At 43.3% G+C, this 16,458-nt stretch overlaps 1 protein-coding gene and 1 long non-coding RNA gene across 5 annotated transcripts in view; one reads left to right on the top strand and one right to left on the bottom strand.

The window, feature by feature from the left end:
- Positions 1-3,771: 3,771 nt before the first annotated feature.
- Positions 3,772-9,090, bottom strand: LOC138684441 (uncharacterized). 3 transcript variants are annotated; one of them, XR_011323708.1, is made up of 3 exons: positions 8,388-9,090; positions 7,027-7,113; positions 3,772-6,435 (listed from the first exon to the last, which is right to left on the bottom strand). It is a non-coding gene; the product is annotated as an uncharacterized lncRNA (long non-coding RNA). The 3 variants fall into 3 exon arrangements; XR_011323710.1 differs by lacking the exon at positions 8,388-9,090 and adding an exon at positions 7,475-7,968; XR_011323707.1 differs by lacking the exon at positions 8,388-9,090 and adding an exon at positions 7,490-7,966.
- ZEB1 (zinc finger E-box binding homeobox 1) overlaps positions 7,166-16,458 on the top strand; it is a 126,963-nt gene continuing 117,670 nt past the window's right edge. Inside the window, exon 1 of one of the 2 annotated variants that reach the window (XM_069778067.1) lies at positions 7,166-7,304. In XM_069778067.1, coding sequence (XP_069634168.1) covers positions 7,247-7,304 — 58 coding nt within the window. In that variant the 5' untranslated portion in view covers positions 7,166-7,246. Of the gene's footprint in view, positions 7,305-8,210; positions 8,384-16,458 lie in introns of those variants that run through there. The other variant, XM_069778068.1, reaches the window with a different exon arrangement.

The following is a 16,458-nucleotide window of genomic DNA, read 5'->3' on the forward strand; positions in this document are numbered from 1 at the left end:
TTAGAGCAGAGAGGTGAAGTCATGTCCATAAACCCCAACAACCTCATGACAGGAAAACATATCTCACTGACTGGACAGATGTCAAGAGTAAGAGGTGAGGTGGGATTTATCTCACTTACTTAACTTTAGATGCCTGTGAGGTATACCAGGCTCTACTGACTAGATCCCCACTAACTACAAAGGCAGTCTGGAGGAACTAGCCTAGAAGTAAAATTCTACATAAGGCACCTAAGTCCCCCGCATGATCATCTACTATGGTTACTAAACAGGAATTAGTCATTGCCTGCAAGAAATCAACTGCTTCAATGAAGCAGCTACCAACAGCTACTGAAATAGGTAGTGAACCTTTTAAATAAAAATAAAATTACCTAAAACACATCAAATTTTAATTTTATTACTCCAGATAGCTTTTATATTTGCAAAACTGTGGTCAGGCAAGATCCTGCAGGCATCTAAATCCAAACAAAGCTCTACCGCTTTCAGCTTCTAGCTAATCCTAGTTACTCAGGATTTTTCAGTTAAATTCTCTGTGCACGTGAGGATCTGCTTCTGGTCATCCCTACAGCTGCCTAGCTCTTCACTCTACCTGACAACCTGCAGATCTTCAAGCTCACCTTTTCTCTGCCTGGCTGCTCTGCGGAAGCTGATTTGGGCCATTCAGAACATGCCCTGCGTGCATGAAATGTTGGGTGTAATCCATCTTTAATATGAAATCCCAGTAGTCACTGAGTTCCTCCAGGATATTAAAAACCAAGGTTTGATTCTATCCTCTAAAATCTGAATCATCATCATTCACCAATGATGCCAATTCATCTTCCTAAAGACAACAATTCAGGTGGTCTTCATTGATGAATGTTGTTTCTATAAAATACTTAAAATAGCCATTGAACTAGAGAAAGATCATAACCTAACAGACAGAACATTTATCTAAGTGGTGAGAGGAGTAGAGAGTATTTCAAAGTACTTCTCTTAAGATGACACAGGAGCTCTTGTCCTTCTTCCAGTACTTACACAGTTAGTCAGTGTCAATAACAGAAAATGAGAGTTCTTCAGAATATCTAAAACCCAGTGATTTAAGGTACTGCCCACCATAGACATCTCTGTTCAAACCTCCCGAGTAAGAAGAGGGAACCAAATAAAGGGAATTTTCCCTTGAATCATTTGCTTCATGGAAACCCCTGGACCACCTGCTCTGCTTGTAACAATTGCCCTAATCCAAGCTTTTAAAACTTGGGTAAAAAAGACATTTTCTATTTGATCCCACATAAAATCTTTTTAGGCTTTTATTTCCACAAGGGAAAAAAGTTTATTGTTTGGATGGATCCAAGCTAGGCTTTCCTTGTTTGATCTTGCAACCAAAAATTCCTGATATGCATAGCCTTACATGACAATCATAATCCCTTTCCAATTCTTTATCAACACGTGATCATTCTTGCACTGAACTGCTGTTCCCTGCTCCAGTAAACTAAACTCAGATATAATTACACTAGATTTTATGCAGCTCTATAGTGCCAACAAATTCGGACTGTGCATCTGAGTTTCAAACACACTGTTGTCCATTTTAATACCACGTTTGTATCTATCAGACAGACCCTAACCTTGCCAAACAGGAGAAATCAGACCAACTAAGCTGAGTACACCAAAGCTTCAGTTCACATCTCAGAAAATAACCATTGCAGTGTCTGTGTTTCTCCTTATGGCATTGACTGATGATTTGTCGAGGTCTCTTAAGCAAAATTAGACTTTTTATTGTATTTATTTGTTTGTTTTGGTAGACTCTCATATTCTTTTTTTCTCGTTTTCTTTATGTCAAATCTGTATATTCAGAATACACACTGCAAGCTCCAAAACTATAGCAGCTCCAAAACAACAGCTTTCCTTTATGTATTAACAAACATTTCCTGCAGAAGTATTATGTACTTTTGCAGTGTGAAAAAAACAAAAGACAAATGAGAGATAACAAATGAATAACATCTAACATTAGAATATGTTCCAGCAATTAAAACCCCCAAATATAAATGAGAATAATATGCAATGAAATAATTAAGAAATCAATTTTAAGTTGGGATTTAAAGACCTGAGTGAGCCAGATGTACAGATATCATAACAAAGAGAATAACTCCAGACGGGAGCCAAATGAGCAATTGCACAAAACTGTGAGACAGCAAACAGCAAGAGGGCTGGGGAATAGAACTAAATCAGAAACAGAGTATAAGTTACAGAAGGAAACAAACATGAACCATATGGGAAAATATTCACAATACATTAGTGTTTAATTAGATAATATAATAGATAAGAACACTTACGCAGAGTCATCATAAACAAAGATGAATGGAAAATGTGCTACTAATAAAACCAGGTAATCTCACTGCACTACAACTGTAATTTGATCAGTCACAAGTTCAGATGAAATTTAAAACAAAAAAGAATATTTTGATACAGTATTTTGCTACTACATCTAGTAGTAGAAAATAAAGTATTACAGTAGACATTCTCAACTGAACTTCCAGGTACTTTGAAAACAAACAAACAAACAAAAAATCACAACTGTTCACAATTCAACGCTTGTACCCGAATTTGCATTTCAAATCCATTTTGAACATGCAAGATTTGCCTTTTGGATGAAGAATGTGGAATGACCTTTTCAAATTTTTCCCTTCTCTAACATCAGTTTCTGCTTGTGTGAAGGCTCTGAAACAGAAATCACATCTAAAGTTAAAATTAGCATAAGAATGGAATTGTAGGTCCTGGTTATGCTTTCGTACATTTCTTTTATACAGCATACCAACTTGACATAGGTATCAGCACAGGTTAATTGCTTTCAAGAGGAAAACAATATGCAACAAGTAGGGCAAAAGGAGAGCAAGAGAAACAAAATGGTTTTTAAGGCCTTTGTGATCTTTATAAACACTTTTTCTTAACAAGAAAGATTTTTGAAAAGTCAGTTGCATATATGCAAGTCATTATAGCTATATATAGCTATGTACACATTGATGCTTTATGGCAGTTTACATCCTTATACTTAAATCTTTCAAGCAGGTACAGCCTTCTCAAGTCATGCAAGACACGACAATTTATTAGGAATCATAGCTTCAAGCTTTAAAGGAACAAATAAATTCATGGTAAAGTACAGAAACAGAAAAAAAATTATAAGCTGAGGAAAGTGAAAAAAGGGTAATTTCTCCTGATAAATATTTACAAATGCCGCTCCAAGTGAATGTGCAACCTTCAAGTGGCTTTACCGTTTTTTGAGACTGTATAACATCCCAGGGTACACCTTCAAAACTTATTAGATTCACTTGGAAGCAAAAATAGAAATTGAAAGACCATCTGGAAGGGCACTAAAACTGTATGTTGATATCTCTAAAATCCACATTTTATTCAAGATTAGTTCCTCAGCTAGCTGCAGTCAAACTGCGTATTTCTGGATCATTGTTCTCCTGATAAACCTTTCAACTATAATTTCTATAGGGGAGCAAAAGTGTATTTCCAAAAGAGAAAAAAAATCATCAATCGAAAAGTAAATTTTAGGAACTGACATTCCAAGAAAATACATGGAAGTGAAAATAAAGTTTCACTAATGGAAATCAGAAAAAAAAAGAAAAAATAATCACCACAAACCAGAAATGAAACAAGAAACAATTCTCTGACGCATTTTCCACTGTAATTCTAAATTCATTCAACTAAATGAACACCATTAAATCTAGAATACTCAAGATAGGATGTGAAACTTCATTTCATAAACATGAGTAAGGAGTAGGCATACAGAGGACTGATTGCTTTTATTTAATAATACATACTCAAGAGATCATAAACCATAACACAAAATACATGACTATTTTTAAAACGGCAAAAATTGTATGTAATAATCATTAGCTGGTTTTCGAGCATCCATACTCCAGTGTGACTGCTGAAGTATTTTAATTCCTGTCTTCAGACAATGGAAATAAATTTCAAAAAAGGTGAAGTATAGCAGCTATGCAATCTGACATTTCAACTACATTATGCCTATTTAGGTTGCCTAAATCCCCACACAAATTGTGCCACTAGAGACAAACTAATTGTTATGGATGACCACTGTCTTAGAATTGCTCCTTTAAAGAATCATATTCTCAAGCCTGCCATATTTAGGAGGATGCAGAATATATACTGCTTTGCTGAGATTTTGCAAACTAGCACATTAATTAACTCCTGCATCCTTGACTGAAAAGTCAGATCAAAAGCTATGCACCATAAAGAAAAAGAGGATTTTTTCATTCTTGCAGCACAAAGCAGTTTAAATTACGTATACAATGTGCTCTTACATCGCAGAACACTACAAAGATAGCAGGAATTTTAACTAGTGGGTTTGCATCCAGGATTAGAAGAATGTATTAGGTCAAAACACTTTGACAGTGGCCGCATCCTTAATTGTGATGCTTTTTTAGCACAGTAAATAATGGGAACTTTGTATACAAAGATGTGACATGCCCAGTTGCTTTGATTAAATATATCAAAATTTAAAAAACAAAAATCAAACCCCCAACCTAACCTATTTACAAGTTGTGAATGAGATGCTTTCCACAATGACTAGTCATTGGGGTAATCGATAACTTGACGCACAAGGCTATCCTCTCCTTTTTTAGTTTCTAGACCTCTGTGGTATCAAAGATAACATACACAAAGATTGCTTTGGTTTTCTCTTCTCATTTATCAAAACTGTAGCAGCATAGAGCTACCAATGCTCCTGCCAGTTTCAGTTCTGCTCTTCAGAAACTAATGGGCAGCAAGAGTTGTCACCGGTTTCTCCCAGCTGCTTGGAAATCTCAAGAGACTAACGCTCAAACAGACACTATGGCTATTTGAAAATGAGCAACAACAAACACCAGGAGACTGTTTCCCTCCTCATTCTGTTAGGGAACATAAATTGCTCAAAATGAAGAGACAAGAATTCTTATCCAGAGGTAAAGAGTGACAAAACTCAATGAAAGCAAGCTACTTGAAAGACACTTAAAGAGGGGCCTGGAATTTTGTGGGGGCATGCAGGGGAATATTATTACAAATATATTCACAGATAGGTTATTATTTTTATTTTTGCAACTACCTTGTAAAACATGACACATTTTAAGGAACTAAAAACTTAGCATGAAAATAATATTAATATTTTCATTAAATTCATCCACAGAATGATAAAAACATCCAAGAATTCCGAAACACCTTAAGCCCTCGTTTGCAAGCAGTTTCAGAGCCACAGGTATCTTCTGTACAAAAACTTGACGAGCAAGGATGTGGAACTATTAAAGCCAGAGAAAAACAAGATTCTGCCTTAACCCTTGCAATTCACTCACTCGAAATTTTGCTGACAAGTTTCATTTTTATCTTGCAGTTGGTTTCATGCTGTGTTCTTAGCTACCCTCGTGTTTGGGGTCCAGTACTCCCAGCTAATGCCAAATCTAATGCTTTTAAATGACTTCTGTTAGTCCATCAAACACTTTGTACTGTTTGATTTGTTACCCTTATTTAATGACTCTCAGGTAGATCCTCATTAAATTGTTGAAGTCAGCAGCCAATTCACACTGGGTAAAGATACATCTGTAAAAACACTACACCCTAAATTTACCAGTTCTTTTAGAGATATTAGACAAATGATTTGTACCTGTAAAGAAGGGCAACAACTGCTTTCTTGCGAGTACCCAAATCCACGACTCATGTACATTTCTAAGAGTACAATTAATTTTGAAAAAATCCCTCTAGATCTTTACCTAACTCTGCATCTGTTTTAGCCCTATATCTCTTTTCTAAGCGTTTCTGATCATACTGACTTCTGGGGAAGCTTCAGATGCAAGGTCCTTCCACAAACTCCCAGCGTACAATAGTTCGTTTTCTAGAGACAGGTTACGCCGCTTCCATGAGATGAGGTGATAGGTGACAACGCGTGAACGTATAGCAGGTGGAGACGATGTAGAATAGCTAAAGGCCTCATATTCAGTAGTGTATCAATTACTTATTAAAAGTATCCCATTAACAGAAACGCTTTCACTGAAATTTAATTTGCTTGAATAAAAGGATTCGCCGGAAGCACAGAACCATAAATTCTACAGAATCATCCCAGGATAAGGACAAAAAAAAAAAGGAAAGAAGAAAGCCTAGAAACAAATGGAAAGTTACCAAACTATTTTATTGCCTGAAGTGTGAAAAGCAAGAGTAAACAAACAGTGGTAATGTTTTTAATTTTTAATACACTAAGTACGTTTCTTAAGCCCAAAGGAGGCTGTTCATCAATTATCCGTGAAAAACGGCTCCCTTCCCTTTTTACTTTTTAGGGCACAGAATTTTATACCTCTTCTCCTCCTCGTAAAAGCGGGAAGTATGACTGAGGCAAGCCCCAGAGCGACAGATTTCCCACACGCTGGGAGCGGCGTCGCTCGGGTCCGGCCGTTTGCTCCTCGGTGAGACCTGTAACGCAGCGATACCGTCACGACGGGAACCGGCCCGCGCTAACACCGCTGCGCCGCCCGCCCCGGCCGGGTTACGGTAAGGGAGCCGGCGGGGGAAGAGAGGGCCCCGCGGCGGTGACAGCCCCACCGCTGCTCTAAGGCCGGGGGCAGGTGCCCGCCGCGGGGGCGGGGGGAAGCGGGGGCCGGCTGCGGGCTCAGCCCCGCCAGGCCCGGCCTCAGCCCCGCCGTACCTGGCGGCGGCGGCCGCCGCCGGTGGCTTGCGCCCAGCGGGCCGCAGGAGCAGCGCGGCGGGAGGCACCTGGCGGCGGGAGGCAGGCGGGGGGCCGGTCCCTCAGCGCGGCGATGCGGGGCCGGGCTGGGCCGACCCCCCTCCGCCGTCCCGGGGGCCGGCGCCCCCCCCCGCCCCGCGGCCCCCGCCCCCTCGGCCCGCCCCGCCCCGCCCCGCGGGGATCCCCCCCACCCCCGGCTGCCGCCGGCGGAGGCCCGGGGGGGGGGGGGGGGGGCGCGCCCTCCGGCGGGTCGGGGGGTCCCCGGGCGGCGCCGCAGCCGCCCCGCGAGCCCCTCCGGCCGCAGCCGCCGCCGCCGGTACCTGCGGCCGCAACTTTTCCCCCGCCGCCGTTCAAACGTCCTGCCGTAAAGCGCCCGTCTCCCCTGGCAACAAGGTTCCGGCCGAGCACTAGGTGTAGGAAGGTGATGTAAAAGTAAAACCACCCAGTGTCGTAAACCAGGTCCGGGGGGGAGGGGAGGGGAGGGAGGGGGGAGGGCGGGGGAGGAGGTGACTGGAGCATTTAGACACAAGCGAGAGGATCATGGCGGATGGCCCCAGGTGTAAGCGCAGGAAGCAGGCGAACCCGAGGCGCAATAACGGTCAGTCAGCCCGCGGGGCAGCGGCCCGGCCGCGCTGGGGCGGCGGCGGGGCCGGGGCGGGGGCCGGGCAGAGCCGTCCCGAGCGCGGAGCGGGGCGGGGGGGGGTGTCGGGCGGGCGCGAAAGTAATTCCCCCCGCCGCTCCTCGCCGGGAGCCCGGCTCCCTCCGCACCGTTATATCCGCTACCTGGTGCCTCCCTCGCCTCGCCGCCTGCCTCCCTCCTCCGCCTAGCGGTGCCTCCGCACTCCGCCGCCTGTCCGGGACCGTTACACGCTGCCTTCCCCCACACGCCCCGCGACCGCCCCGCCGCCGCTGCGGGGAGCGGGCTCGGGGGGCCCCCCCCTTCCGCCCCCCGCCCCGGCCGCGCCGCCGCCCTCCGGCCCGGGCGGGGACGCCGAGCCACCGCGGGGAGCGGCGGGGGAGCCTCCGGCGCCCGGCCGGCCTCGGCAGCCCCAACTCCGAAACTTGTTACCTGCGCGCCCCGGCGGAGCGGGGCCTCCCCGCCCGCCTTCCCCCCTCCCGGCCCCGCGGGCGGGATCGCCCCGCCGCCCGCCCGGGAGCGCCTCTCCGCCGGAGTTCCCCCTCGCTCGCTCGCTCGTTCGCTCGCCCGGCAGCGGGCCGGTTCCTCGCTCCCGGCCGGCGCCGCGGGGCGGGCTAGCCTTCGCCTGTCGGGGGGCGGCGGTGGGGGACGCCAGCCGTCACCGGGGGTCTGCGCGCACACACACACACACACACACACACACCCCCCCGACACACACCCCCGGGGAGCGCGGCTGCCGGCGGCGGGGGAGGCACCGTCGCCGCAGCGGGCAGCGATTCGCGCGGGGGCAGCGCGGCGCGGCCGCCCCGGACCGGACCGGGCCGGGCCGGCGGGAGGGGGCCGGCGCCCCCGCCGCCCGCCCGCTCGCTCGCTCGCCCGCCCGCCCGCCGCTCTCGCCGGCGAGAGTTGGTCCCCGGCGGCGCCCCGCCACCGCGCTGCCTGCGCGCCCCGGCGGGACCCGGGGCGGTGGGGAAGGGAGGGCTGCTCCCGGGCGGCGGGGGCGGGCGGCGAAGTTTCTTCCCTTCCCTCTGGCTTCGGAGGTACCTGTTTGTATAATAATGGGTGGTAACGGTTTGGCCGGGGGCCCCCGCTCCGCTCTCCGTGCGTGTGTGACCAACTGCTGCAGACTATATAAGGAATTACGTTTACGTTTCAGACTTGAGGGCTGCCGTGGGGTTGGTGGTTTTGGGGGTTTTTGTTTTGTCTCTTGTTCCCCCCCCCCCACCCCCCCTTTGGTACGTGTGTTACTTTAAGATGCATTTGGAAGGTACACGGCAGGGGGAATAAACGCTCGCTCGTAACACCCACTCTCTACTTATTTTCTGGAAAATGGAGAAGTAGTTCGGTTCTCGTAGCGACTCTTCGCAATAGGATGTAAAGCAGGAGATTTTGTAACCTTCCTTGGCAATTTTAGGTTTTATGTGGCATTTCCTGTGCAGGGTCACAGATAGGAAGGCTTTCGCCTGCGATCCGAGATGTTTTCATACGCAGTGAACGGTCTCCGAAATAGATCCGAGTCACGATCGGTGCTTCTCCTCTCTAATCCTGACTGTTTCGGGCATAACGTGATGATAAATAATGGCCTTTCCAGGGGCTGACGAGATGATTTGATTGCTTTGAACTTAAGAGGGTTTTCTTATTTTTGCTGTGTGTATTTTCTAGCAAGTATTTTTGTTTGCACGCTCGTGTTATTAATTCCTTGTCCTAGTGTAAATATTTATATTTAGAGCATGATTTGGCTGTGCTAAAGGTAAGTTTGGAAAGTGCTTTTCTCTTTACCTTATTAAAAATGTTGATGATCAGAGAAAGGGGCTTTTCTTGTTGCTGACGACATGTGTGTGACATGTGAGTCTGAACCACCCAGCGTCTGTGCAGGAGCTGTAAACATGTTTACCTGAACAGGAAAGAAAATGGATTTTTCTCTTAAAGATCCAGTGATAGGAATATCATACTCTTAAAGCATATCAACAGATGACTTGAGAGAGAAATTTTCTGGAAACCTAGCTTTTGAGATCAACAGGGAAGAGAGATTCTTGATCGCTGCAGCAAATGGCAACTTGTGCAGGTAGAAAAAAAAAGATGGTGTTTAGTTTTCTCCTGCATGCATGTCAGCCCCCTCCTGTCTGCTGCTTTCATTCTCAAGGGAGGGATTTATTTACCACGCTTGCTGTCAGTGTTTTTCCTTTGTGCTTAATATTAGAAAACCAGATTTGAGGCTGTTTAGCACAAAACGTTTTGTCTGCAGTATGTATCACTTGCAGAAAACAAAAGGTGTATAAGATGTGGTATCATTCCAGGTATCTTTCATCTTCGTCACTTTTGGACCTCATCACTGCACCCGTTTTATTATAAAAAGCCTATGATAAACTAGTTTATCAACTAGTTCTGCAATGTAGAATGTAGTATGTCTTGTTTTAGGCTGGTTTTGGTTCCTTTTTTTGAGGAATTAAAACCAACTTAAGTCATTGTGCATTGAAGCATCAGGATCAGTTAGATAATAGATTCTGGATAATAGAGATTTCTCAGCAGTGGGTTTATGTTTGACTTGCAAATGTTTACTAAAGAAAATGGCTAGAAAAATGTTAACCCTTTAACCTTTAAAATAAATGAGACTTTTTTTTTTTTCTAAATCTCTAAATGCACTTTGCTCTTATAGGTGAGTATCTTCTGTTGATGAGAGATCAGCATACAGGAGATGCTTCAGCAACTGGCTTGTTCGTAGTTTTCACTAAATCAGTTTTATGCTGTTCCAGTTGCCTTTTTCCCCACTTTCCCACAGAATGTGAGATTATTATAGAGAGAGATTGCACTTGACATCCAGTATACCAGTTAAGAATACTGGGCTGTGGCATTGAGTAGTTATACTGTAAAATCTCCTTCTGTTTATCTGTTGATAACACAGCTATTCTTGTACTGTAAACTTTTGTTTCTAGTTTTTTCTTTTCATCTCTGTGTTTGAGAGCCAGAACTTACGGCTGGCATCCTGATGCATTAACTGTAGCTGGAAAGACAGTCTTATCTTCTTAACTCTAGAGCTGGTTCCTTTTCTACCTTGTTTATTGGCCCTACAGGAGATCAGCAAAAGACCCGATTGGTGCTGCCATTAAAGCCTCCACTTACAAGAAAATCTGGCACTTCATACCTGACGAAAACTATACTGTGTCATTGTCCTTACTTCTGGCCAGTACATGAAAACGTCTGCTATGGCAAAGGAGCTAGTGAAGTGCTGGGACAATAGCACCATTCTGATAAAGCAAAAACGTAGCGCTGGTTGGCAGTCTCTCTTCCTATCTACCTTTTCCCCTTCTGCCCCTCTTTTGATAGAGAAATGAGGAGGAGAAAAGAGGGATGTGATTTTTGCCAGTCATCTGCATTACCACACTATGCGAATCCTGTGTGGACTTTAAATAGATTCAGTATCAGCAAAGGTTTTTTTTATTCTGAGTTGGCTTGCAGGATCAGGATTAGTTGCTTTCTTAGCATCTCTCATATATGTTATAGGATTGTCTGAATTCTTATTAAACAGCAAAACCAGAAGTCACACATCTTGTTCTTCAGCAATGCTGTGAGACAAGTAAAACAAGCAAATTATTTCAAACTTCTCTTACTAGAGGGTTAAAAAGATACCAGCCTTTTATATTGATGTTCTGAAAATAATGTAAGTATGCCTTCTGTTCTTCAGATGCATGTTTAATGGTAAGAAGAAGAATGTATGAAACTGAGTAAATTCTGCATGCTGTCAGGTATATATGAGGAGAGGGTATGAGGCAGGCTTTTTTTTTTTTTTACCCCTGGTAACAGTGAGTTCATTACTAAAAGGTTGCATAGATTGACTTGTTAGAGTGCTATTTCAGTTGCTTTACAGTTGGATTTCCTCTCTTTTTATTTTTATTAGATAATAATTTCATATAAAGTTTTGTTACAAAGCTAAGGACTGTAAGAAGATCATAAATGCCTTTGAATAAGGCAAAAGCATGGCGTATTTCTGTTAGCTCCAAGGTGTTAACTACTGGCAGGATGTCAGGTGTTAGTGACGCTTGGGATACAACATTCCTTGTCGTGCCTTTCTTCTCTTGCCCCCCTCCCTTTCTTTTTCACTAGGTATCATGTTTTCACTCCAACATTAATTTAAATTTGCAATTTGGGAATTGAGGAATGTAGCCCGAGTGAAAATTCCAGGCACAGTGAACAGGTCTGCATGGACAACTGAATTAACTGTTTGAGTCCAGGGAAATCTCTCATATAAACAAGTATGTTTTAACACTAAATACTGAAATATAATGGGAATACAGTTAAAAATGTCATTATCCCTTCATTTTTCTCTCAGTAATCAGTGCTTGTTATTGTAACAGTTCTAAAGCAGGGTGTTTTAAGGTACTTAGCTACCTGAGGCAGAGTTTTTTAAGGTGATTAGTTGCCTGAAACAGTTTTCCTTGCTCATAGGACTCTGGTAAACATGCTGCTGAAACAGTTGATGAAAAGTAGCAAGTAGGTGAAACTTTCCCTCTGAGGTGGGTTTCCCTGTCATAGAAGTCACTCAGATGAAATTTTTTAGTTAAAAGTCAAAGTCTGAGGATTTGACTTCTGTGAACTCAGCCCAAATTTTCTGTTGAATGTTTCCTGTTATATAAGATATCCCTCCCCATTGAGTCTTTCTGTTGACTTTGGGCTTTATTACAGGTCCCGTTAACAGCAGCGTTACTGATTTCAGTTAGGCCCTTGCTCTCTGTAAGTGAGCTCCTCCGTCGGCAGTGCGGGGGGAAGGGGTTCTGCAGCCATCCACTGCCTCCTTCCCCACTGGGGCTCAGGTGGTGGTATTAACCTGTCATTTCTTCTTAAAGAAGCTTTACAGTGCAGGGGGTGGGCAGGGGCTGGAGTGAACTAAAGTAAAAATATCAGTGCAGTGCCTTTCTTCATGTGGAAACATCTGTTTTAACAGGGTTTAAAATGCCAGCGAGGGATGGCAGACATTTTTAACATGCATGGGACTCTATTACTACGTTAAAGAAATAAAACCAACTTCTGTGAAGCTTGGGTTGTGGGTTTTTTTGCTTGTTTGTTTTTTAACTGGTTTTTTTTTTTGAGCAACTGTGCTCTATTGCAGGGGAGCTGCTGGAACTACAGTATCTAGCCAAATGGCTCTTAAGAATCCCTCCTGCTAAATTTAGTCATTATTATTTCCCAAAAATATAAGCTCATTGCTTTCAACTCATTAGCTGTTTGTAGTCATTTCAAAAACTCTAACTAATTGATATTGCAAGCTGATTAGAATACGGTGTGCTTTGTTGACGGTAAATCCAATATTTAACGGTACGTACTGCATCTCTGGAGATCATAAAGATTCTACTCGTGATAGGTTTCACACAAATACACAAAACAAGAGCTTGAAAAACGGAAATAATTCTGGTTTTATGTAGGCTTTCATAACAACTTTCGTGCCAGTTTTCAAAGTACAGTTCCAGATGAACTTTCCAGTGCTTAATATCAATATTCCTGAAGTTCTGGTCATACTTATCTATGTTTTTTTGAAAGGGCTCACCAGGTAGGATCTTCTCCATTACGGGCAAGTAAGCAGGACCTGGCTTGCATCTGTTGTCTCGAACTTTGGTACTTCATTCTGGCAGCTGTAATAGGCCTGTTATTTTTGAGAACTAAATTCTCAAGTGACTTACCCAAGGTCACACAGGAAGTCCATAGCAAGACTGAGTCTCAATCCATTTTTAATCCTTGGGACTACCCTTGCATTTGGCTTGATCTAGAGCCTTAAAGAGAAAGAACAGATTTATCATTTAGCAGTTGCTATTCCTTTCAGTTTAAGTATTTAAACTTTCATGCTTATTGTCTTGAAATACTTGTACTTTCAGCAAACAAGTGGCAATATGCAAAACTCAGTTTTCTCTTTAGTCATTTTTAGATGGTATTAAGATAGTATCTTCACTGGTGATGTTTCCTGTCTGTGTAGTCAATGTTTATGTAATGATGTGCCAGAGAAGTAGAATTTTGTCTTCTGGTGTTTTTTGTATTCCCAAAATTTAAGTTCAATGGTGTGTAGGTACGCAAAAGTAAAACAGAGCAGGAGGGAATTGGCTTAAGACCTACACTGTTAACATCAACATGCCTACTCCAATGTGTGGGGTGTCTAGAAGACTGTTTTCTTAGAGGTTAACATCTGGGCAGAGGTGTGATTTAATAGGATATTGGTTTCGTTGGGACAGTAATGACTAAAGAAGAGTCTCAGCATGTGGCTGGTATTCTAATATTTGAAAACGATCACTAAGTAAATAAAAAAAGCGTACGTCTTCCTTAAAACAAAGATTCCCCAGAAATGTGTAGCTAGATGTCAGGCCTGGAAAGTCTACTTGACTGGGACAAACACATGCCCAGTCTAGGTTTGAGTACCTCTACTGTTCGTCACAAGCGGCTGCCACTGCTAAGGCGGAGCCCTGTGGGAAGTGGCTATGGGTGCAGGTGGGTGCTGCTCCCACCTGGGGGCCTGGGCAAGTGTGGAGAGCAGTCTGGTATCCTCATTAGGGAAGATGTGTGGTTAGCTCTAGTCATGAGGCAGTGGGATAGATCAGTTATGATGGGGACTCTTTCTTGTTGAGGGAAATGCTGTCCGAAATCTTCATAATTTGAAAAAAAATAAAATCAACAAAACCCCAAGCACACCATGGAGAGCAGAGGGATGTATGCATGAGTGGGCAGGTGTGCACGGGCGAGGCAAAGAGCATGTGTGGGAAGGAAGGAGGGCGGAATAGGGAAGGGAGTAGTCTGCTTCTCACTGAAGGTCTGATACCTTATTTCTGATGCACCTTGGTGGCCTTCCTGGGAGCGATGAATCTGGTCCCTGGTTAGCTGCATGAGAAGATCACAGTGGGAAATAGCTTTGACCTCAGTTGACTAGGTGATGCCTTGAAACACTGGAATTGTTGGGGGATCCTATAGGGGGTTTCGTGTGTGTAGTTTTTTGTAATGCTTTCTGCTTTCATGTTATGTTGGCAAGTTTTTTAAACTTCTCACTAAGCCATTGCCTCCACTATTCTTATTGAGTCAATTTCTTGAGCTTTATCAAGTGCATGGGTATTTCTCAGTCTTGGTTTGCTTTTCTGACTGTCTAATTCCTAGCGTCTCATTTTCAAGTTATTGGAAAGAGTAACAGAAGTTTGATATTTTTAAAAACTATTCACAGTTGCAGTTTTTTAATCTTTGCTTGCCCTCCTCTTGTAAAGAAAGACTAGGGATATTTTCAGTTTTCCTTTTGTGTTGAGCCACAGTTTGTTTATTTAATAATCTGTTTGTCCCTTTCTTGCATAGGTAAGTAGTATTCCTGTGTGACAGTCGAGGAAAATGGGAAACCCAGTCAAAAAGACTGAGACTTGATGAGTAAAATAGTGACTACAGTTAAATGCAGCATAGCTTTATAAATCTATTTTGGTACTCCTGAGAAAAATACTACCTCCATCACCACAGTATGTAAGCACTTTTCAGGCAGTAAAAATATATGTACTGAGTCTTCTCTTCCTGTATCTGGACCTATACATCTGATTCCTTGTGTGGGTACCTGACAGCTTACATTCACATGTTAGGAGGATAGGTGGTGGTAGAGCAGAAAGAAGAAACTTATTAAGTTTGTATCTTCACATGTGGAGCAGTCAGGTAGTGATTCAAATGTTTCATTTGGTTAGTGCTGAACATATTAACCAGGGTTCTTTAGGCTTGTACATTTGTCCCCAGAGGAACCCCAAACAGGGAAGAAAGGTGGTTTTTAAACTTTGCCTCACTCTGTACTTGTTTCTGATGCCATTACTCTAATGTAACTGTATCTTTTATTTTAACATGCTTTTTTAGAGCAACAGAAGTTAACTAAAAATATGCTTTCTCATCTTTGAGAAATCAGTACTGTTTGAAAGCAGCCTGTTTCAGTTCTCTCCTTTTCAGCTGTCATTCCCAGCTGTCACAATCTCCTTGATGTGAGGACTTTACCCTTGTTGTTGCAAAGCAGTTTGGTTAACAACTGCTGTCACCCAAAGGTTAAAACCCGAAAACTGGCATCCTTTGTTGCTTCCCTTACAAATGTTTGCTTTCTGTTTGGTAGCATCTCCCTTGTTGCTCTGCCTTCAATATGTTCCATCTATCCTATTTTTGGAGAACTTTGTAAAGCAAATGAACATGTCTAATGATGAGTGTGTTCTTCCGGATGTGTTAGGAGGCTCAATTATGACTGAGGAGAGGGAGTAAAAAAAGAGAAATTCTATCTTGTGCTGAGATGACATTCCATCTTATCCAATTAGGATCTGTGAGTACAAGTAGCAGTCCCCCTTGAGTGAAAGGACACATAAAATTATTTCTTTAAACGCTAAGAACCTTGTATGATACTGGAGTGTATCAGAAGAAGAAACAACTCTTCCTTAACTATCTAACTAACTACATAGTCTTATATACTTCTTTTAAGTATGTTTTTGGATTTGATGCAGATATCCTCTGCCTTTCTGCAAACTCTTCTGTTTTTTAGCTTCTCAGAAGTCAAGCATTAGATCGGGAACGTTGGAGGAGCTGGCAAGAACGCTGGAGATAAATGGATTATAAACCTGGCCTTTCACCGTGATCCCGAGACTGACTTTCATGGATGACACTTGAAATAAAGGGGTTAAAAGAGTCTGATGTGGTAGAGAGAGTATTTTTACGTATGAACTAGTGTGCCTGTCCTTGTTAGGATCAAATGCTACTTGGGCCAGTGACACTGGGGAACACCTTCAGTTATTGTGATATGAAATGTTTTCATTATTTCAGCAAACATCCCTTTTCAAATTCTGTCTGACGGACAACTGACAGACACTGAGGGCAGTTTTCTGTTCCGTTCTGTAGAGACATCTGTCCACAGAGTGTATATGGGAGAAAGCAAAATGAAATTACGAAACATCAGAAATGTGGCATGGTTGAAAAAGGCCTGGGGAAATCTATTCCATCTGAAAAAGTGCAAACTAAAGAACAGAAAAATCAGACCTTAATTACAAGGATTAGGTTGCTTTTTGCTAAACCGGTAGATTTGACCTAAAGAAGCAGGTTGGTGTTTTTGTTTGTTTTCCTAACACCTTCCCCCTCCCCTAATCTAACA

Source organism: Haliaeetus albicilla, chromosome 2 (assembly GCF_947461875.1).
Source record: "Haliaeetus albicilla chromosome 2, bHalAlb1.1, whole genome shotgun sequence".
Lineage (NCBI taxonomy): Eukaryota > Metazoa > Chordata > Aves > Accipitriformes > Accipitridae > Haliaeetus > Haliaeetus albicilla.